The sequence below is a fragment of the Pipistrellus hanaki genome (assembly GCF_964339955.1).
Source record: "Pipistrellus hanaki genome assembly, chromosome: 9".
Lineage (NCBI taxonomy): Eukaryota > Metazoa > Chordata > Mammalia > Chiroptera > Vespertilionidae > Pipistrellus > Pipistrellus hanaki.
This window is the reverse complement of record NC_140511.1, coordinates 44,746,614-44,770,715: the sequence shown is the minus strand read 5'-3', so window position 1 is coordinate 44,770,715 and position 24,102 is coordinate 44,746,614. Positions and strand designations below refer to the sequence as shown.

Genomic DNA, 24,102 nt, shown 5'->3' with positions numbered 1-24,102 from the left:
GGGTTTCTATGACAAAGAAAGGTGTGGCCTTCATTTTAAAGCAGTGGAAAGTCAGATGGTTTTACGGGAAGATGTCACAGCCACATTATCAGATTGCAAATTAGAAATAACACTATGGGGTCTGTACAGAGGAAGGATTGGAAGCAGACTGGCAGCAGGGAAGCCATTCAGGATTATTCAAACAAAAGGCTCAGCAAAAGCCAAAGCACAATTAATGGGGAAAAGAATTAGATGAGAAAAATTTGAGATGAGACAATGGCACTTACTGAATAATTGATAGTTATTCATTTGCTATAAGAACACAGCTTTCCAATGAAAAATAAAGTACTATAAGTAAGGTCGAAGTCATCTTTGAATTCTATCTCTCATCGATTTTCCATGTCCCAATCTCTCTCCCTTCCTCTCTATCTACAAGTCAATAAAAACATTTGTAAAGTGACAAAAAGCAGATAACTTTTTATTCTAACTCTTGCAATCAAGTATGATGCTAATTTTATTCATAGAAAGCCTTTATCAGGTTGATGACATTCCTCTTTTTTTGTGTGTGTGAAGAGTTTTTATCACGAGACTTTTATTTTGGGAAATTGGTGAGTATTAATGTCATCTCCTGATTCAGGAAACCAAGATATATTTCTTCTTTTTCCTTCCATCATTTTTGTAATTTTCCCACTACTGCTTCCTAACTGAGGAAGCTGGAAGAGGTTTTAAAATGCATCTGTTGAGATCTGTTTGGGATTATTTTAATTTAAAATACATAGAATATTTATATAGACATTTCTAGGGTGAAATGAATATAGAATAATCTGCGATATATATTCATGATTTATCAGTTTATGGAATTTATTTGAAGTCATGAAAGTAGATAGACCACTAAGTAAAAAGAAGAGCCAAATAAAGATCTCTGGAAAATATCAATGTAATGTATAAATTGGATGGGAAACAGCAAGGTGAATTAAGAAGTGAAATTCTGGGAGGTAGAACTTAAAAGACAAGGAGAAACCCGATTCGCAAAAATTAAAGCTCATTGAGAAATAAATCCGTTTAGGAAAACGATCTGATTTAGTAATAAAGGGTTAATTGGTGAACTTGTGAGAACTGTTCAAGTGAACTGAAAAGTGAGTGTGTTTAGGCAGCACAGAAGTCAGATGGCCTGGGATTGGGAGGAATAGAAAAAGCATTCATGGGAGTGTAAACCTTCTCCCAGGTGTTTGCTATTAAGGCAGGGAGCGAGAAAGGCTCTTTTAGAAACATCATGCAAACATATCATAAGATTAAGTAAATCTTTCTAATCAGTTTTCAGGTTCCAGAGTTCAAAGCGGGATCCTGAACGATGTCAACATTCCCCACCCAGGCAGCCCCCAACAGCAGCACTTCCATGACCCCCACCTTCCTGCTGGTGGGCATGCCAGGCCTGTCAGCTGTCCCCTCCTGGTGGACGGCACCCCTCATCGCCATCTACCTTCTCTCTGTTCTGGGCAACAGTACTATCCTCTGGATCATTGCCATGGAGCCCACCTTACACCGTCCAATGTACTTCTTCCTCTTCCTGCTTAGTGTGTCTGATGTTGGCTTGGCCACAGCCCTGATGCCCACCCTGTTGGGTCTTGCCCTTGCTGATGCTCATGCCATCCCCGCCTCAGCCTGCCTCCTGCAGATGTTCTTTGTCCATGTTTTTTCTGTCATGGAGTCTTCTGTCTTACTCGCCATGGCCTTTGATCGGGCACTGGCCATCTGCCGCCCTCTCCACTACCCGACACTTCTCACCGATGATGTTGTTAGGAAGATTGGCCTCACCATTGTCTTCCGATGCCTGGGTCTCCATCTGCCCTTGCCATTTCTCCTGGCCCACATGCCCTACTGCCACCCACAGGTTCTGACTCATTCTTATTGCTTGCACCCAGATATAGCCCGATTGGCCTGTCCAGGAGCTTGGGGTGCATTCTACAGCCTGTTCGTGGTCTTGTCAGCCATGGGATTAGACCCACTGCTTATTTTCTTCTCCTATGGCCTAATTGGCAGGGTATTGCAGGGTTTGGGATCAAGTGAAGATCGCTGGAAGGCTGGTCAAACCTGTGTCGCCCACCTCTCTGCTGTGCTTCTCTTCTATGAGCCCATGATCCTCCTGGCACTCATTGACCGTCTTAGGATGCCAGTCCCTCAGCCTGCCCATACTCTTCTCTCCTATGTCCACTTCCTGCTTCCTCCATTGATCAACCCTATTCTCTATAGTGTCAAGATGAAGGAGATTAGAGAGAAAATACTCAAGAGGTTGCAGCCTAGGCAGGTAGGTTGTGCTCAGTGAGAAGGATGTCCCTCCACATTTGGGGACTCAAGACTACCAGATACAAAGGTTTCTACGACTAAGAACTCAGTTCATCATGCATGAAAGACCATTCAGGTACACACAAGCCCATGCACATAGATGGATATGTCTGTTCCTAAATGTGTGCCTGTGTATATTAATGAAACTTTATGAACCCCAGAGAATGGCAGTGATCATCTAACCACCTTACTACTACATATGAATGGCATTAAAAGGGCCAGAATATAGGTCTTGTCACAACTGTCCAAATCTTTTGGTTGCTGTTTTGTTTTTGTTAATTTCTACACTACATCTATATCCTAATAACTGCGGAAATTGAAGGAGTTAAGCAGTTACATGGAAAAGAAAAAAGAAGACAAAAACATTCTATTCAACTGGATAGTGTTGGGCCTTGATAAAAAGTAGAGATTCTAATGTACCCACAGGGACTGGATGAAAGAGGAGGACACGAGTAAGTATCTCATTTAGGCTCTTCATGTCAAGGGATATGCTACATAACTCTGATCAGATCAGGAAAAAGAAGAGCCTTCATTTAATTCAAAATGTTGGTATTTATGATTAAAATTTCAAAGGATTCAGAAGAAATTTGTAAAAGTAAAAATTACTTTAAGTTGCCATTCAAATGTAACTATAATTACATTTTAGTGAACACTAATAAATGTAAAGTTTATATAAATGGAATCTTATACATGGTAGATGAAATTTTTGGTCTTAGTGGTAGTATTATATATCCACACCCATAATGGGGATCAGTGTGCAGATTATACTTACTTTCACTTTTATTTTGAGCTTGGACATATGACTTGCTCTGGTCAACATTGTCTCTATGACTTGTTTTGGTCAGTAGGATGTTAGTGGATATGATAAGAGCAGAGGCCCAAGTGTGATTTTTACAATGGGGTTTCTTCCTTTGCTGTGAGTAATGTTAAGCTCAGGTAGTAGTGCCCCTGCCACCTGGTCCCCAAGATGAGATATATGGGGCAAACCTATACCCTGGAGCAGAGATATCAAGTCAAAACAGCCTACATCAAAAGGACATCTATCAATCTGATGATCAGCAAGCTTTATAATAAATTCTGTAGTTGTAAGCAACTATGATTTGTGGTTGTTTGCAGCAAGAAAAGAAAAAAAAGGAACTAACACTATAACTAGTTTTTTTTTCTATAAATATGGTTAAATCCTAATGATTTTTCCCTTTGTTATTATAATTATTACCTGTATATATAAAAGCCTAAGCGACTGGCTGATAGGCCAGTAGCTATGACACACATTGACCGCCAAGGGGCGGATGATCAAGACAGGAGCTACAGTGACAGTTCTTGGGTGATGAACCTGGAACCAGAGAGGAGAGAGCCCGATTCTGCAGTGCATCACCCAAGAACCACCTTCTCACAATCGGGAACCCCTCAGAGGATGTCAGAGAGCCAGTTTCGGCACAATCCCCACAGGCCAGGCCAAGGGACCCAGTGGTGCATGAATCCATGCACTGGGCTTCTAGTACATATAGAAGGGCCTTGCTTTGTAGCACAAAAGTTGAATAATAATCTACATGTCTTTTTTATCTTGCTTTTCTTATGGTAGAAATCCCTCAAAGTAAATAAGTATGGATTCATTCAAGGACTATATAATATCCCATGACATGGATGGACTGTATTTAACTCAACTGTTTTCTCATAATGGGTATTGGAGTTGTCTTCAGTATTATGGCACTCTAAACAATGGTGTAATAAACATTCTTATGCAGCTGCCCATGTGCACTTATCCTTTTATTTCTATAAAACTGATATTCAGGTCATTATTGCTGGTTTTAAAGGGTTGTACATTTTTTTTATTTCAATGAGTATTGGTAGATCCATTTCCCCAAAGGCTATATTAATTTATATTTCTTCCCAACATGGGAGTGTGCCTTTTTCCTACATACCCACCAAAATTCACTGGTACCACTATTCTTAAAATTTTCATCAATGTTATTAGTAAAAATTATCACATTTACCTTTATGTTAAATTTTCCTGATAGTAAAAATGAGTGTCTTTCATATGTCTATTTATTATTTTGTCCCCTTTATTAGTAGCTTTATCCATGTTTCTATTTTATTGTTTATATGTGAAATATAAATTTGCAAGAGATCTTATTTTTATGCCTTTACCAATATAATGCTTGTCTTTGGCCTTGTTTATGCAATTAAGTTTCAAGTAAATATAGGTAGTTTTATATAATCAAACCCACTTTTATTTTTCTTTGTAATTTTGTTGTTTTATATTTTGCTTCTAAAATGTATCTTTGAGTTCTTTGTTTTACATATATTCTTTTTTTTAAATATATTTTATTGATTTTTCACAGAGAGGAAGAGAGAGGGATAGAGAGTTAGAAACATTGATGAAAGAGAATCATCGATCAGCTGCCTCTTGCACACCCGCTACTGGGGATGTGCCCGCAACCCAGATACATGCCCTTGCCCGGAATCAAACCTGGGACCTTTCAGTCTGCAGGCCGACGCTCTATCCACTCAGCCAAACCAGTCCCGGCACATATATTCTTTTATGTTTTTTTTCTAAAGTTGTTGAAATAATTTTAATTTTAGATTTTTCTGTGTCAGAAGTCTAAACTTATATTAGGTAAAGTCAATGTGTACTAGTGGCAAAATCATCTATTAAATACATTCTCTTTTTTCACTGAAATAAAATACTATGTATGAATGCCATTTCTTACAATATGTGTATCTGTGTATATTACTTTACAGATCTTTTAATTGCTTTTGTACATATGTGTCAAATATATGGTCACTTATCACTGAGTTATTACAGTAGCCTCATAGTATGATTTTATTAACATGTGGTATAGTGATCATCCTCTCACAAAATAAACAAGAGCTTTGGAATACTAAGAGAAACCACATTGTTTTTATAGATTAAATCTAAGAGAATCAACATTTGGCAATAAGTTTTTACATCCAGTAATATATGATTGATGTTTCACCTAGTTAACATCTTTTTTACATTTTTAATAAAATTATTAGTTTTAATTAAATTTATTTCCATGTAGTTTTTAAGTGTATAATTTTGTTACTATTATAAATAAAATATTTCCCCATTACTGTTTCTACATACATCTTGTTAGATCACATGTGTCAAACACAAGGCCCGCGGGCCAAATCCAGCCCGCCAGGCCTTGCAATGTGGCCCGCACCGCGCTGTCATCACTGCACTCCGCTGTCAGTTTATGACATTGTCAGTTTATGACTGTTCAGTAAACCATTCGGCCCGCGATTTAGGCTGGATTTTAGATTTTGGCCCCTTCTCTGATTGAGTTCGACACCCCTATGTTAGATAGAGAAATACATTTTTACCTTGAATTGATACCTACTTTACCAACTATCATATATAATAGTAGTTTCTTTTTTTACTTTTTGGGATTTTATTTGTATACAAGCATGTATAAGTGATTGGTGACTTTTTTCTACTATTCATGCACATTATTTCAATTTATTTTATTGAATTCCCTAGGTCTCAACCAATTATGAAAGGTTAAAAGTGAAAGTGAATATTCAAATCTTGTTCCTCATTATAATAAAAGTGGCATTAATATTTCACCTGTTAGAATGATTGTTGACTTCTATATCTTTGTGTAAATTTTATAACATTTAAATAGTTCATTTATATTTCATTTTAATTTTTTAATAAGTGTACTTAATGAATCCTACCAACTGCTTTTCAGCATCCACTAATATAATTTCTGCTTTAATGTTTTGAAAATTTTTCTGACATTGAAATATCACTGTTCTCTTATATTAATTTAAAAAAAACATATTAAATGAAAATTAGCAAATTGAATTCACTTAGTCAACAAAAAAGAACACACAATAATATGTTAGTATAGATTCTAGGAATGCAGAAATAGTTATCTACTCATATTGTATCAAGTTTCTCTTCAAGGTATATTATATATTCTCTTATTAAACAAATTTTTAAATAAGTTAGTCTCTCTGTTTCAAAAATAAGAATACTGAAGCTGAGAATTTAAGAATAACCCAAGTCTATAAAATTAGAGATGCAGCTGAAACTGGTTTGGCTCAGTGGATAGAGAGTCAGCCTGCAGACTTGAAAGGTCCCAGGTTCGATTCCAGTCAAAGGCATGTACCTTAGTTGCGGGCACATCCCCAGTAGGGGGGTATGCAGGAGGCAGCTGATTGATGTTTCTCTCTCATCGATGTTTTTAACTCTCTCTCTCCCTCTCTCTTCCTCTCTGTAAAAAATCAATAAAATATATTTTTAAAATAAAAATATAATAAAAAATAAAATTAGAGATGCAACATTTATTTTCAGATTTTCCTGAATTCAAAATATTTTAAAATTGTTGAACAGGAAAACAGCCTAATCTTGAGGCAATGTTTTTAATCAGCATTGAGGTCACCAAGAAACTCTGATTTCCCAAGGTCTACCCTTTTTCTCCCTGACACACCCACCCCCAGCTTCCCATGTATTTACTGAGAGTAGAACGATGTGAATAAAGAGTTGGGGGTCCCTGAGGCCAGGGTTTGAATTCTCAGTACATGACTTTCTGTGTTATTTGACAGGAAATGGTAGAGCTGACAGCAGAGGGCTTCTTTCCCGGCTAAATCCCTAGTTGTCTACTCATCTTGCACCCTCCCTGGCAAGAAAGACTAAGTAATCACATCAGATAGTTTAAAGGGCATATAATGCCTGCTGGGGTCTTTTTGTTCTTTCTTGTATGGGTTGGCTTCTATCCAATTTTCCCAACACCATTTATTGAAGAAACTGTCTTTACTCCATCTTACGTTCTTGTCCCATTTGTCAAATATTAATTGACTATAAAGGCATGAACTTACTGATGTTCACTTTAGGGTTCACTCTATAGTTTAAATATTTTGGAAGCATGCAGAGAATCAATAGTTTTAAAGGGAAAAATCCAATTAATTGAAGTGCTTTTTGTATATTACTCAGAAAAGCACAATGGTGTATTAATAAAGTTTCCAACATTAAATCTAGACTTTTAGAATTATATGTAGAATCTGAATTAATATTTTATTGAGTTACTATATAACTTGCAAACATAAATATTTGTTTATATACAGTGTCTCACTTTAAATTGAAAATAAAATCATAATTTAGGTTTTATTAATATGGACTTACTGGAAGAAAACTAAGCAAATATCATATAATTAATAAGTTGCCTAGTTTGAACTATTGGAAGCATATCTAGGCATTTTGAGAACAATTACCCCATTCTATCAAAGCACTCATCTATAAATTGCTTTATCTTTACTCTGAGACAGCTAATGATTAGATTTGCAGCTGCTTCTGAATTAAGACTTTACCAATAGCCTTTCTAATCTGCTTAGTCTTCACACTGTAGATGATAGGGTTGAGCACTGGAGGGATGAGCAGGAAGATATTAGCCATGATGGTGTGGACAAATGGAGGTGCTGAATGTCCATAGCGATGAACAAGTGACAAGCTGATGAGAGGAATGTAGAAGATGGCAACAGCGCTGATGTGGGATATGCAGGTGTTGAAGGCTTTCCACCGCCCCTCTGAGGAAGTAATGTTGAGGACAGACCGGATGATCAGGACATAGGAAAGCAAGATGCAAGGGCAGTCAAATCCTGTCGTGGAGAAGAGTGCAAACAGACCAAGGATGCTGTTGATTCTGTTGTCTGTGCATGAGAGCTGAATGAGATCAACATGGTAGCAGTAAGAATGTGAAAGAACCACAGAACTGCAAAAGGACAACCTCCTGACAAAGAGCACAACAGGCAGCATGACAGCAACATTCCTTATCAACATGCTCACCCCAATCTGGGCTATCCTGGCATTGGTGAGGATGACGGTGTATCTCAGTGGGTCACAGATGGCTACAAAACGATCAAAGGCCATGGCCAGCAGAACCCCAGACTCCATGAAGGTAAATGTATGGAGAAAGAACATCTGAGCAATGCAGGCATTTAAGCTGATCTCTCGAGCTTCAAACCAGAAGACACCAAGGGTAGTGGAAAGTGTGCAGAGGGACAAGCTCAGGTCTGTGGCTGACAGCATAGAGAGAAAATAATACATGGTCTCATGGAGGCTCTGCTCACGGAGGACCACAAAGAGGATCATGCTGTTCCCAGACAGGGCGATGACATACAGGACACAAAAAGGGATGGAGATCCAGGCCTGGACTCCTCTCAAGCCCGGGATACCCGTCAGGAGGAAGGTCAGAAGCTGAGCACCGGTATCGTTGAGGACCAACATAATGAAAGACTGAGAAGACAGCAATATTTGAATAATTGAATATGACATAATAAATATATAGATTACCACTTAGAACATCATAGTGGTACTCTGAGATTCACTTGTTGAGAAGAGAGAATTTCCATATTATACTACTTAAAATTTTCTTAAGTCTGTAATTCTTTTTGGTGAAATCAAACATTACAATTAAATTATCCCTGACTACAAAAGCCCCCAGTAGATTACCTAAACAATATGATGAAAAATCTGGTTTCCAGTATTTTTTAAATAAATTATTAATCCTGGAATAAAGCACTAAAAAAATCAAGTCACATTTATAATATAAATATTATTAGATTTTTCCTGGCGTATGTCCAGAAAAATGCCAAAGACATCCTTAAGACACACATATTTATATATGTGATAATAGAGTAGTCCAAAGAATCACCCTAAAAAATATAGATAGCTCCATCCATAAACTTCTTTTTCTGGTTTAATTTTATCCCCAAGAACCTTAAATATGAAATCATTTAAGAATCTGCCATTTGTCCACTCTGAAGACATTTAAATAATTATTTTTCCCATTTCCACAGTTTCATCTTTTACTTATTTAATGACAAAATTTTAAAAATATCTGAAAACTAGATCTGGTTTCCAGGTTTCTGAAAATAGAACTTTCTTCTGTTCTTGCCATATGGATTTCTCATGGATAAATCAAATTCACTCTATTCAAAACCAAATTGGTCATTTTCCCCCGATAATTGTTCTCACTCCTATAGAGTCTATGCAAAGCTTATAATTTTCATAAAGATTAACCAATTATCTAAGTCAAAGCTCTGGGAGTTTTGTACTCATATGTTTCTACTGGTCACCACTCCAATTAATTACCAAGTCTTTTCTAATATCTCCCTTTCTTATTCTACCTATTCTTATTTAAACACAAAATAATCTCCTTCAGATATTATACTGGACTATTAAATTAACCTACAAATAATATTAATTTATTATAAGTACAAAATAACAAGGGCTGCAAAGCAATAACAACATCCATTTATTAAATATCTTCTCTAAGCCAGAAATATAAATGAGAAAAACAATCTTTTAAACTAAATAAAAATGACAAAACCACATATCATAACTTGTGAGGCAACGTATTGGAGTGCAATGAATAGCATGAAAGATAGACATTCATTGGAAAACAATAATTCAAAATATTATTTTTGTAAGCTTTCAATATAAGATGCTAGGAAATGTTTAAATAAATGTCAAAAAAGGCAAATAACAAAAATAAAAAGCACAAATAAATGAGTTAACAATTAAAACCAAAGTTAATTACTTAAAAAGAAAATATGTGCATTTCTTTTCCAGAATGGTCAAGAAAGCTAGGAAAAGCATGGTTAACTGTATGATAAATTTTTTAAAGGTAAATATAACAGAATAGATGCATAAGTATAATACTTTATTTGCAAGGGATACAAAATGGATAATTTTATACGAAAATCTCAATCATCAAACCAGTCCAAGAAATTAAAGTCAGCAGAGAAAAAGTTACAATGACAGGAAAAGCCACCAATAATCCCAGAATAGTTTCAAAAAAAATAGGTATAAATAAGGATAAAGAATTTGATGATGATAACACTAGAAAAAAAGAACCGATATGTGATAAAATGATGGTTAAGCAATTGACTAGAGATCCCTATTTTCCACATTCCTGAATTTAGATTAAGAATTTCAAGGTAAAACACAGACCTTTATGACTCTTTAAGGAAATCCCTTTAGAAATAAGACAAAATTAAAGCCACTAAGTAAACTATTGATATAGAATACCCCATCAAACTTAAATACTTACTGATTGCAAAAGATATTTGCAAAAGATATCTGTAACAAAATCAAAAGTGCAGCATGCTATGTACATGCATTAGAAGACAAGACCAAACAATGCTGTTACATTTACTTTAAATAGATTGTGTCTGCTTTTGTTTGAGGACGGTATGTGGTTTGATAAAAGGAAGGGAGTTGGGAACAGGAAACAAAAATATCAAATAGGTTTCGTGTCCAGAGGTTCTGGGCCTCCAGGAGGCGTTATTCTGGTCCAGCAGCTGAAAGTCACAGTCCTCACTCCCAACACTTGATAGGAGGTGGCCCATTCCCATCTAAGACTCCTCATCCATAAACCTTGAACTTTAACATTATCTCTGCTCGGCCTATTTCCAGCTGTTTCTGTAATGGTCAAATGCAAAGATGTATTTGAAGTCCTTCTTTCTAAATATAAATGGGTTCTATCAATAATAAGAAAGCTATCAGAGCGCGCAGACTGTGAGGATCCTGCAAAAGGTGGAGCTGATGCCGAGTGAAAGAACTAAAATAGTTTATAATTCTAGAAAATAGGGATATAGAAATCAGCCAAATTTAAAAGCTGAGTGAGACAACAATATATAAGAAATGTCAAATTTGGGTAACACAGAACCATAAAAATGTACTCTACTTCCTTGACTTGAATGACTTGGACATTTTCTCCTGGAAAGAAATGTTTGTTTGCAAGCTGCTTAGTGATCTTTCACTAATTCTCATCACCCTCAGCCTGTCACTGTGAATCCCTCTCCCCTATGTCTCTCCTCTTCTACCTCTGATTTACAGTCCTTTGCCACTAAGTTCCTGCCTCCCTCTCCCCATGCCTTGCTCTCCAGGTTAGCTCTCACCATTCCCTCTTCTTGGTCTGCTGTTTCTGGCCCTAGCATCTTACCTGGAGAGAGTCTTTCCACGATCTGCCAGCCAAGTACATATGTGGGGCTCTTGGGTCTGGTTTTTTGCAGGGAGCCCAGAATTCACCCAGGCCTGCTGCCAAGAGACCCTTGGGCTTTGGAGATTTTATAATCAGATGAGCAGCATGATCCTAGTGTGAGAACTAGAATTTCCCTGGAGGTTCATCACACCAGACTAAAGCAGGTCTACATAATGTGTTTACCAACTCACTTGTAATTGTTTTTATTATCTTTCTTTTATTTTTAATGAATATAAACATTCTTTTTCTTATCCATTAACTTTAGATTTTTATTTAGTGCTGTGTAGGGTGCAGGCAAGAAATGTCCTTACACTTTCCATCTCTTCTTTTTCTATTCCCAAATTTAGTCACCAAGAGCATAATATTTTCCTGGAAAAGATATATGAATTCATATACAGCCTTAGAGCTGAGATTAAATATTATATATTTGTATTTCAGTTGTTTGAACTGTAAAGCAAATACACTTTTATTGAAATAGGCTTAAGCAAACATTACCCAGCACATATATCATCCTAAATCACTAAGCATATATCTCTATTAAAGGAAGCGTTTATTCATTAAAATAAAATTTTTTTTTTTCCTTTGTACATGATTCAACCATTTTAACTTTACTTTTCATTTATAATGGATCGTGGTTTTCTAAGACCACTTTCTGTTTTCTCTGAAATCCAGATTATCTTCCATTTTGCCTGCTAGCAGGATAAAGACAGACTTTCTTCATCATCCCCCTCATGACTCACTGTTATTTACTCAGATTGTGAGGACCCTATAAAAAGCTGGAGCTGCTGCCAACTGAAAGAACTCAAAAAGTTTATTTTTCTAGAAAATAGGGCTATAGAAATTAGCCAAATTTAGAATCTGAGTGAAACAATAATAAAATCTACAATAATAAAAGTGTAAATGCTAATTAGACAGGACATCCTTCCGGACAACCTTCCAGATGAAGCTAGGGCTTCGAGGGAAGTCCAGGTGCCTGCAGGCCGCTGGAGGGAAGCCTGGGTCCCAGGTGCCAGAGGGAAGCCAGTGCTGGCAGCTGGGAGAAGGAAGACCTACTCTGGCATGAATTTTGCGCACTGGGCCTCTAGGATATAATACATGCCAAACTTGAGTAACACCGAGTCACAATTTACTCTACTTCCTTGGCCTGACTGACTCTGACATTTTCTCCTGAAACTAAAAAGGAATGTATGCATATCATCCTAAATCACTAAGCCCATATCTCTATTAAAGGAAACATCTATTCATCAAAATAAAATAGGTTCTTTCCTTGTACGTGATTCAATTATATCACTTTTTCATTTCGTTTATAATGGATGGTGGATTTCTTTTTTCTTTTTTAATTTTTTTTTTTTTTTTTTTTACAGAGAGGAAGGGAGACTGATAGAGTTAGAAATATTGATCAACTGAGGATGTGTCCACAACCAAATTACATGCCCTTGACCAGAATCAAACCTGGGGCCCTTCAGTCCACAGGCCGATGCTCTATCCACTGAGCCAAATCGGTTAGGGCTAAATCGGGGTTTTCTGAGACCACTTTCTGTTTTCTCTAAAATTCAAATTATCTTCCATTTTGCCTGCTAGCAGGATAAAGACAGGCTTTCTTCACCATCCCACTCATGACTTACTACTATTTACTCAGAATGGTAGTTAAATGTTTGCAAAATTTAGTGACTACAAATAACTTCAAGACCTTATTAAAATCTAATTCATTATGTCTGGATGGAGCCTGAGTTCTGAATTTCTGAGTTCTGCATTACTTTACATGGCACCCCTGAGTAATTTCCACTCATACTTGGTTAGCAATAGTTGAACTTCACTGGATATCTGTTTCATTTTGTTGAAGCACACTTTTATTCAGAAGAAGAAAAAATGGATGCAGAAAATGATAAATTTTCAGTGTTCCTGCATGTCTCAAAGAATATATTTTCTTAGATCCTATACTTCATTGATAGATTGGCTTTGTATAGAATTGCTAGATTTTTAAATAATTTTCTTTGAACATGTTTTTTAACCTTCACCTGAGGATATGTTTATTGGTCTTAGAGAGAGGAAGAGAGAAAAAGAGAGAGGTATTTATTGATTTTTTTAATGTTTTTATTAATTTCAGAGAGGAAAGAAGAGGGAGAGAGAGAGATAGAAATATCAATGGATAGAGAATCATTGGTCCATTGCCTCCTTGCACACCCCCCACTGGAGAGCCCACAACCAGGCATGCACCCTGACCAGAAACTAAACCGTGACCTCATGGTTCATAAATTGACGCTCAACCATTGAGCCACATCTGTTTATTGATTTTAAAGAGAGGAAGGAAGAGAGAGAGAAACATCAGTGTGAGAGATAATCATGGATTGGTTGCCTCTTGTACACACCTCCCTGGGGATTGAACCCACAACCTGAGCCACTGGCCAGGGCTTTCTCTGAACATTTTAAGGTTTAGTTCAGTGGTTGGCAAACTCATTAGTCAACAGAGCCAAATATCAACAGTACAATTATTGAAATTCCTTTTGAGAGCCAAATTTTTTAAACTTAAACTATATAGGTAGGTACAATGTTATTAATTAGGGTACTCCTAAGCTGACCTTTGCTAAAAACTCAAGAGCCACATGTGGCTCATGAGCCACAGTTTGCCAACCACTGGTTTAGTTTAACATAACTAAAAAGATTACACGAATGTGAGTTATCTGTTTATCTGTGGCTTGACTTTTCATATTTATTATGAAATTGTTAATGAAAAAAAACAGTGAAACCTGTAAAGAATTTTTGTGAGTTTATTTGAGCCAAACTGTCGACACATGCTGGGAAGCAGAACCTCAATATATTGAGATAATGCTCCGAAGAATGGCGGGTTACATTTCTATTTTTACATTGTAATCAAAGGAGGGATAGTTGGCTTACATGAAATTCATTGGTGATGGAGTAAGGAGGAGGTGGGAGAAAGCAAAGTGGTGGGAAATCCCTGGGATTGGATAAAAAGTAAAATGATGAATGTGTACTTAGGTGAGTGCAGGAATAATTAACATGATAACGAAGGAATTTGAGGCATCTTTCCTGGCGCCCACCACATTTGGTTGTGCCCCAGGGGCTCCAGAAAAAGGGAAGTTACAACATCTTATGTTATCTTAGTGGCAGGAAGGCAAATGGGTTCAGTAAAGAAGATCTAAGTTGATCTTTGTCAGGTGAAATATCGGTCTAGGAAATGACTGCCATTATAAGCTTAGATATTTAATTTTCAAACCATCTTTTGTGGTTATCTTAGGTCTCTGAGTTTGCAAAACTGCCATGCAGGCCTCCCCTGAGCTTGTCAGGTTAGCATGTGGCTCTTTTCCTTCACAAAATCATTGGAAGTAGACTCTTTAAAATAAGCTTTAATGTTAATTTTTTTTCTTTTATAGCTAATGTGTTTTATGTTCTGCCTAAGAAATGTTTGCTTTCCTCAAGCTTATGCCAATATTATGATATTTTTCTTCTTTTAGAATCCTTAGTTTTAGCTTTCAAAAGTAGGTTTATATTACATTTAAAATTTTAAAAAAAATTATATTAAAGTAATAGGAGTTGAGGTTCATTTTGTTTTTTCATGCAGATATGCAGTTGTTCTAGTACCATAAAGACATTTTTTCTGTCACTGAATTGCATTGATATCTCTGCTGAAAATCAGTTAATTATGTTTGGAGTTATTTCTGATTTCTATCACTTTTTCAATAATGTATTGATCTATTCTTCTATAAACACAAGGCCACATGACATATCAATACACTTTCACATTGCACAAAATATTCCTTCACTTATAAGTGTACATAATCTAACAACAATTACTTTCATACAGATAAACTCACATTCGTGTAATCTCAACAACACACCCTCTGACACATGCATTAAATCCCCTAGTTTTGTACCTGTGTACACAGAGGAGAGGGGGAAATTAGGGGTTAATGCTTCCAGCTTTAACGTCTAGTCTCAGAGGAAGCCAATGCATGAGGCCATGGGGCTCAGGAGGAGGAGGAGAACTAATGCTTGGGGGAAGGGAAAGGCCAGGCTTCAGCAGACCTTTAAATAGACCCTAATCTGAGTTCTCTGCTAATGGCTGAATCCCAGGAGCCAGTAAGAGCTGCTCGTGGTCATGAGAAGCTTGGTCAGAGATAAAACAGAGCTCAAGGTGAGTGGTTTTCTGTGCCCGGTTATCTCTGCCCCTCCCAGAGGGAAGTAGGACTCACCCTGGCTCCAAGAGGCTGGAAGGCAAGATGTGTTCTGTGAAGAATGGCCTGTCTCACTGGGGGCTCCCAGTCCAGAGATCCATGTCTGCTGAGCTTCCTTCTGAGAAGACTCACTGCTCCAACTATCTCTCAGGGAAACTCCAGAAGACTAGAAAGACCAGCTCCGTATGCAATCCCTGCACAAAGGTGGCTGGACCTGAACCTCACCCTGCTCCAGCACTGCTGTTCTATGCTGTAGTTTTAGATATCCCAACATGAGAAAACGAGATCTTAGCAAAATCTCAGCCCATTTTATCTTTCATTCCTGTAGGCTTGAGCAACACCATTGAAGTAATGGACATAACTATTTCTACATAATGAGTGCAATCATTGAGGCCCCACAGAGCCAGTGGGTACCGGAGCTGGATTAAACTCATACTCGAAGATGAAAAAGGAGCACTATCAGTATAAGAATATAGTTATAATAACCATATTTCCTGAAACAAAAGCCATGCCAAGTTCCCACAAGTTAGAAAAGACAAATTGAATCTAAAGTTCATTGTGTGATCACCCTAGCTAGAATGCTTGAAAAAGATGACTATTTCATCATTCAATGTGCACTATGCCCGTGGTCGGCAAACTGCAGCTCGTGAGCCACATGCAGCTCTTTGGCCCCTTGAGTGTGGCTCTTCCACAAAATACCATGGCCTGGGTGAGTCTATTTTGAAGAAGTGTTGTTAGAAAAAGTTTATGTTTAAAAAAATTTGGCTCTCAAAAGAAATTTTAATCATTGTACTGTTGATATTTGGCTCTGTTGACTAATGAGTTTGCCGACCACTGCACTATGCTCACAAGCATTCTTGCCCATGGAAGGAAGGGAGGGAAGAAATATATAAAATCATGGAAAGGAGGAAAGAATACTGGGCAAAAAGGAAAAGTATGATACTCTTCCTTTAGAGAATGTATATTTTCATTCCTTAACCCAGATAACCTGTCCTCCACAGAAACACTTTTGAAAACCTCAGGCACTGCACAAAAATGATCTAAAATTATTAACTCTCTGTCCTCTCTCTGTGAATTATATAACTCTGCTTGTGGAGTTCATAAGTCTGAGATTAAAAAATGATAAGGGAATTGCTGATTCCAGGGGATAGCAGCAGAAAGTGCAGAGGAAAGAGAAATACCTATCAAGGGCCCTCATGTTCCACTTCAGACTTGGGTCCTAGGTCAGTTCTACTACTTTGTTGTTCACCCAAGAAAGACAATCTTAGCGCAGAAAATCAGAGTCAATGGAATGAAAGCTGAGAAGCATCTCTTATGGGAGAGCTCTAGTCTATGAGGCCATTGGAGAGTCTGGAGTATAGATGCAGCAGAGGAGAGAAACTGGCTTGTAAAAGAGACTGCAAGCTGTGAGTAGCTGAAAACAGGCTGAGAAGAGTCACCACTCCCCAAAAAAAGTATGTAGAACAGTTGCGTTCGCCTTTGAAGCTCATAGGCAGAAACTTAATAAAGATGGCATCTTAGAGAAAGCAGCCCATACCCAGAAGACCAACTTGGGGCATATTCTAGAGCCACTCTAGTGATGTGGCAGAGATTCTGGGTTCACATGCAGATCTGTCTATAATCCAGTATATAATTTTGCAAGTAACTTTCATATATGTCTTTGTTATAATAGGGCAACAATATCTGCTTTATTCCACCAGGATGAGTGCCCTAATCAATCATTATCTAGCAGAGACAGTGTATGACTAAAAGCACGGATGTGGAGTCATGTACAAGGCACTGATTTATTGCATTTCCCAGCTGGCTTCCTACCCTGAAAGTTGTGCAAGTGGCTTAAACAAAGGGATAAATAAGGACCTAGGGGAAAAGCTAAACAAATCAGTTGTTAGGTCTAAAGAATAAAAGGGTAATAATCACTATGACATTATTTGTCAATATAGTTTTCCCTTAGTAGATACAAAAGGGTAATAATTACTATGACATTATTTGTCAATATAGTTTTCCCTTAGTAGATTCTACTTTCAAAAAAAATGTTCTTATAAAAAAGTTACACTTAACAGCTAATATGTTCTGACCCCATTTTGAATGGCATAAATATGAATAAAGAATCAAGAGAAGCATCACTTTATGTTATAAATTTTTATTTTATAAAATAGTTTAAATTATTCTAGTGTATCCTTAGATGCTATTGCCCTATTATTCAATTGCTCCCTCCAAGAGATTATAAATGGTAATTTACTTGACTTATTTGATTATCACCTGCAGAGAGTAAATTACCTTCCCAGTGAAGAGCAACTTAACCATCCTGTGATGTCGGCTTCAGGGAACAGCTCTTTTCATCCCTTGTCCTTCATCCTGCTGGGCATCCCAGGACTCGAGAATTCCCACTTTTGGATGGCCTTCCTATTTTGTGCCATGTATGTGGTGGCTGTAGTTGGCAACATCACTATTCTTCACATAATTCGAACTGACCCCACCCTGCATGAACCTATGTACCTCTTTCTGGCCATGCTGGCTGTTACTGATTTGGTCCTCACCTCCTCCACCCAACCTAAAATGTTGGCTATTCTCTGGTTTCATGCTCATGAGATTGAATACCATGCCTGCCTCGTCCAGGTGTTCTTCATCCATGCCTTTTCTTCCGTGGAGTCTGGTGTGCTCATGGCGATGGCCTTGGACCGTTATGTGGCTATCTGCTTCCCACTTCGTCACTCTAGTATCCTGACCCCGTCTGTAGTGGGCAAACTGGGGGCAGTCGTGATGATGAGAGGGCTGTTGTGGGTGAGCCCCTTCTGCTTTATGATTTCCAGAATGCCCTTCTGCCCCAGCCAGATCATTCCTCAGTCATACTGTGAGCACATGGCTGTGTTGAAGTTGGTGTGTGCTGATACCAGCGTAAACCGTGCGTATGGACTCTTCGTGGCCTTCTCGATGGCTGGCTTTGATATAGCAGTCATCAGCATATCCTATGCAATGATCTTGAGGACTGTGCTGGGGTTGCCCGCTGGCGAAGCCCGACTCAAGGCGTTTGGTACCTGTGCTTCCCATGTCTGTGTCATCTTGGCTTTTTATATCCCAGCCCTCTTTACTTTCCTCACCCATCGCTTCGGACATCGTGTGCCCCGAGTGGTACATGTCATGTTTGCTAATCTCTATCTACTGGTGCCTCCCATGCTCAATCCCATCATCTATGGAGTTAGAACCAAACAAATCAGGGACAGGGTTATTCAAGGATGTTGTGGAAAAGACCCCTGAGCCCAAGTGCACAGCATCACAGCCACCCCCATCACCCCACTGGGACAAAAATGCAGAAAGTCTGCCAGGCCATCATGTCTCATCACTAAGTCATTTCTATGAACCACTGACCCAGAGGTGGACAACAAAAGGAAACAATTTTCAGCATGCCCAGAGAAGACTTCTCTGAGAAATGCTGAGTTGACCTATCTTCATCATCACAAGAAATCAGAAAAAATATGTTTATCTCCAAAATGAGTGAAGATTTTGGAAAGTATATCATCTTCCACAGACCACTAAAGTAAAAATTATTTTTACATTGTTTGTAGAACACTAAGTTGGTATACCTTGTTTGAAAAAGAGTATAAAATTTTACACAAAACAGATTTTAAAAAGTACATATATTTTCCCTATATTGGAATCTCTTTATAGAAATAGAATGTTAGGAAAAAAGTAGAAAGATGTGTATATTATTATATTTATTATTTATAAAAACAAAACCAGAAAAACGTCCCAACATTTATCTATAAGGAACCAGATGATGCAATGAGCAATTGAATAGCATGTGTCATTTAACTATTATATTTGCAAAGAGTGTCTAAGGGGGGAAAAGAACACTTGCCCATAAGGTTGATGCCAATAGTAAAAAAAAAAAAAAAAAAATACATTTGCAAAGAAAAAGACTGGAAATACATCCAAATGCTAATAGCAGCTACTCAGAGTAATAAGATTTGTGGTATTTTAATTATTTTTTGCTCATTTATGTATTTTTTAAAAATTATCCTCACTTGAGGAACTTCAATTTTAGTATGAAAAAGTAACTGAAACAACAAAAGTGTACAGAAGAGGTGAATTAAGTGCCAAAGTCTGGGGGAGTGGAGTGGGCAATCTGCAAGGATGAGGGACTCTGGAATAGATTAAGTTCCAATGAAACTTGAAAATCTAGATGCAAATTTTCCAAAATCACAAGTTCTTGAGACTGCTAACAGTTGGGATTAGATATTCTGAGTTGGTCTCTTTACAAAATTTCCTGATTTCCTGATGACAATGGTTATCAGAATGAAAAAGTTGGGAAAAGTCTGAGGAAAGAGATTCTCTTATGTGATTAAAAATTAGTGGAAAAAGTCACTAGATATTATAATGATATTTATAAATATTCAATTTCCTTTAAAATTAAAACTTTAAGCTATTTTAGAAAACTATGTTCTTATATTTTTTCCAACTTTATTGAAGTATACTTAACATGCAAAAAGTTGCATACATTAAATATATTTTTGATGAGTTTGGACAATTTCATACACCCATAATACCATCACCTCAAAAAAGGTAACATATTGGTTACAATCCTTACATTTGTGTTTTTATCTTCATTTACCACTCTCCTGTCAAAGTCAATAGTAAAGAAGGTTCTAAAATTCAGGCTTTTATATTACTAAAACCACCATCAGATAAAGGTGCTTTAAGAGAAATCAGCAATATGTTTGCTTCTCCGAAAAGAAATAGCTATTGGAGCCTTAAGTGCCCCTCAAAATTAATGAGTATTCTGCAGGATCCTTTTCATAATTCCAAAATTTAGAGTTGTAAAGGATCTTTACTCCCTTATCAGCAAATAAGTTAATGATTGTGAGTCTCCCCCATTTTTTTTTTGTAAAATTGAAAAATTTGAGATGATAAAATGAAAATATTTTATACATAGTTTGATGAGTTCTGAAACACTTAATGCCTATGTAACTACCAGCCCAATTAAAGTATAAAACATTTTCATTACTTCCATAAAGATTTCTTTTACTTCTTTGTAGCCAATCACTTCCTTCTACCCCAAACAGGTAGACACTGATATGATTTCTTTCACTGTGGATTAATTTTCTTTCAGTAGAACTTTATATATGTATATAAAAATAAATGATACATTTTTAGTGGAGTGTAGCATTTTTTTCTCTGTATAAATTTTTACAGATCCATCTATACTGTTACATGTATGAGTAGTTTATTTCCTATTATAGATGAGTAGTGTATTATATTTTTGCAACATACCTCAATTAGTATATTGTTACCATTCTCCTTTGCTTCAGCCCCTCTAGTTATTTTTTTAAATATATTTTATTGATTTTTTTACAAAGAGGAAGGGAGAGAGATAGAGAGTTAGAAACATCAATGAGAGAAACATCGATCAGCTGCCTCTTACATACCTCCAACTGGGGATATGCCCGAAACCAACGTACATGCCCTTGACAGGAATTAAACCTGGGAACTTTCAGTCAGCAGGCCAATGCTCTATTCACTGAGCCAAACCAGTTAAGGCAGCCCTTCTAGTCTTTATTTACAAGCAAATCAACCACTTATCTGTCTTAGGGCTTTGCTCTTAATCATCCCATGTTGCCCCATTGTTCTTATCTAGGACATTCTATCTTCCTTTAATCATCCTTAGGTCTCAATTAAAACCACCTTTTCAGTGAAATGTTTCATAACCTTGTATCTTGACTAGATCCTGCCCCCTTATAATTTTCTTTCAACATAAATACTTCATTTTCTCCCTATCTTAGTACAATATGTAATTATTTAAATTATTTATTTATTACCTGTTCCTCTGACTTGGATATAAATTCCATAAAAGCACAGTATACTTGTTCACTGTTCTATTCCCAAACCTAGCTTACTGCAAAAAACACTAGTCAACATGAACGAGTGATTGAATCAAATGTGCCTGATATTATTATCCCATCAGTTCCACTACTGACCACAAGGTGGTACTTGCGGGTTTATTTTTGTCTCATTTTTACAAAACTTCTTATACCAGACTTCTCAGTTCTAAGGTCTACTTTTATTATTTCCATGGAAATTTTGAAGGATATTTTTAGTCAAATAAGATAAGTCTGATATGTAAATAACAGAATATCATTTCAGACACTTGATAGGGGTTCAGGTAGAGCCATGGTGTTTGAATTAAACCTCTCACACTTTCTACAATTCAGAGTTCTTAAACAAGAAAGCATAGGAATAATAGCAAAATAGAAATTAAAGAAAAACAGCTAAATAAGAACCCCATTACTGGTCTTACTGACATCTAAGCAAATCCAAGACTCTCTCTGTCAGTGTGGGACTTCTCTATGAAAGATCAACATAATGTTTGGGTGTTGGTCTTTCCTTCTCCTATGAATCTAGAATTGCTAGACCTATGAAGTAATCAGCATCCATACTCAACTGCTTACATTGACAAGGCTGAACAAATTCTCCCAAGAATATGGACCGTTCCATTTATTATCACTGGAACACATCAAGTACCAGAGTAAGAACACGTGAAAACTCATTACTCATACACAGTGATGCCAGCCACTAGCAAAATGGGGCCTGATTCATATATCAGGAGCTGGTCCATTTGGGGGGGGAGGAGGAGCTAGTGAGTGGCTAGGCAAAGATGGATTCGGGAGTGAATCTATCATCATCCCTATGGATCAATGCGGTAATAAAGAAACAGGGGCCTAGAGAGTGGTTTGCAAATTTCTCCACTCTTTATTGTCACCATGATTGTCCCAGGAAACATTGGTTTGCTTTCCTATCTTCACAGCATATGGATAATACAGAGACAATAGCCTGCCATTCTCTATTTATTCCCCAATGAAAGAGCAACAGCCATTTATATGTATGATTTGGTTTATGTGCACTTAAGGATCTCGTGGAACACATGTCTCTTGAGTTAGTTGCTAAAAGTCTTCCGAGATTATACAACATTGTCCTGTATTAACAGATGGAGAGAGAGAAGCTTTTCAGTTTTTCTGTCTGTGACCCCAGGGAGATTTGCCTTTTGCCAATGGTCCCACAGCTCAATCCCACTTTGCTATAAAGTCCTTGGATCCAGAACTGTAACTTGTTCCCTCCCTGCTAGTGAAGACAGAAAAGGCTCCTCTTCCCACGTGAAGCTGGTAAGGAGGTAGAGAAAGGTGTTTTATTGTGTTAACGTTGTACTTTGATGGGTGCCTACTCACAACAGTTCATGTGAGCTTGTAGGAAAGTCAGGTAACTTGCAGTCACCCCTGTCCTCGGGGATCCATATAACACACAGATTTCTGAACCCTACTAAATTGTGGCTAACTATTGAAATGATTTTTCTCAGATTGACTAGAAACTTGAAATGAAAAAGCAACTGTAGAAATAAGCATAAAGGAAATAGTAACCTGTATACTTATCACAAGGTATTTGCTCTCAGAAAATAAACTTTACCTAGTATTTTAAAATGTTTAATTAAAAACATATTATTATAATAATTAATATTGCTACTATTTGATTTTGTCTTCCTAGAATTGATTTTAACAATGAAAGTGTATTCATTTAGATATTTTTAAAATGTTAACTGAACAAGACTTATTTGTAACATTTCTGTGTGGATTGATTCAACTGTCTTTCCTCTTTTCTGCAATGTCTACTGAAAACCTCTACCTTATCTTCAAACTGGTATCCATCAGTTCATACTCCTAGAACATCAGTAAATATCACTCAAAACTTATGTGGGGCAAAGAGTAGGCAGGCACTGGTTAAAAGGGAAGGAAATATTGACACATGCTACAGCATGTCTGAACCTTGAAAACATTATGCTAAGTAAATAAGCTATCGCAAAATAACAAATACTGCATTATTCAATTTATCTGAGATATTTAGAATAATCAAAACATAGGGAGAAAGAGTAGAATGGTGGTTTTCAGAGACTAGCAGGAATTGGGAAATGGGGGGTATTATTTAAATGGCTATGAGTTTCAGTTTTACAAGATGAGAAGAGATGAGGTAATTCATGGTAATGTTGCACTATGGATATATGAACTATCATTAAATTATACACCTAAAATGGTTATGATGATAAATTTAATGTTCGGTGTATTTGACTGCCATAAAAAAATTATTTTATAGTAGCACTAACACATAAGGCCCTCATATAATTCCCCACTAATCTACCTTTTTGCCACTTACTCTCTAGTGTCAGTGGAAATTATGATCATCACCTTTTTTAAGTTAAATTTATTGGGGTGACATTGGTTAATTAGATTATATAGACACATGATCTGTATATGGCATCATGTTGATTTATTTGATGGCTAATTACTATCATGTTCTAAATCAAACACCTGGTACTTTCTTAAAGAATTTTCTATACCATTGTATATTTTCTAGCTCTCATTATTTACTATATCTTTTAAAAAATGTTTTAATTGATTTTTAGAGAGAGAAGAAGGGCAGGAGAGAGAAATAGAAACATTAATGAAACATCGATTGGCTGTCTCCTGTCCTGATGGGGAATGAACCTCTTGGTGCATGGGACGATGCTCAATCTTTACAATATTGCAAAAATT

At 36.9% G+C, this 24,102-nt stretch overlaps 3 protein-coding genes across 3 annotated transcripts; 2 read left to right on the top strand and 1 right to left on the bottom strand.

The window, feature by feature from the left end:
• Positions 1–1,330: 1,330 nt before the first annotated feature.
• On the top strand, positions 1,331–2,302 carry OR51S1 (olfactory receptor family 51 subfamily S member 1; the record flags this gene model as incomplete). The annotated part of the gene is made up of 1 exon (XM_084894271.1): positions 1,331–2,302. One exon carries the CDS (start codon positions 1,331–1,333, stop codon positions 2,300–2,302), a length of 972 nt encoding a protein of 323 aa, XP_084750397.1.
• Positions 2,303–7,624: 5,322 nt separating this feature from the next.
• On the bottom strand, positions 7,625–8,575 carry OR51F2 (olfactory receptor family 51 subfamily F member 2; the record flags this gene model as incomplete). The annotated part of the gene is made up of 1 exon (XM_084894293.1): positions 7,625–8,575. One exon carries the CDS (start codon positions 8,573–8,575, stop codon positions 7,625–7,627), a length of 951 nt encoding a protein of 316 aa, XP_084750419.1.
• Positions 8,576–17,839: 9,264 nt separating this feature from the next.
• On the top strand, positions 17,840–18,784 carry OR52R1 (olfactory receptor family 52 subfamily R member 1; the record flags this gene model as incomplete). The annotated part of the gene is made up of 1 exon (XM_084894310.1): positions 17,840–18,784. One exon carries the CDS (start codon positions 17,840–17,842, stop codon positions 18,782–18,784), a length of 945 nt encoding a protein of 314 aa, XP_084750436.1.
• Positions 18,785–24,102: the final 5,318 nt, after the last annotated feature.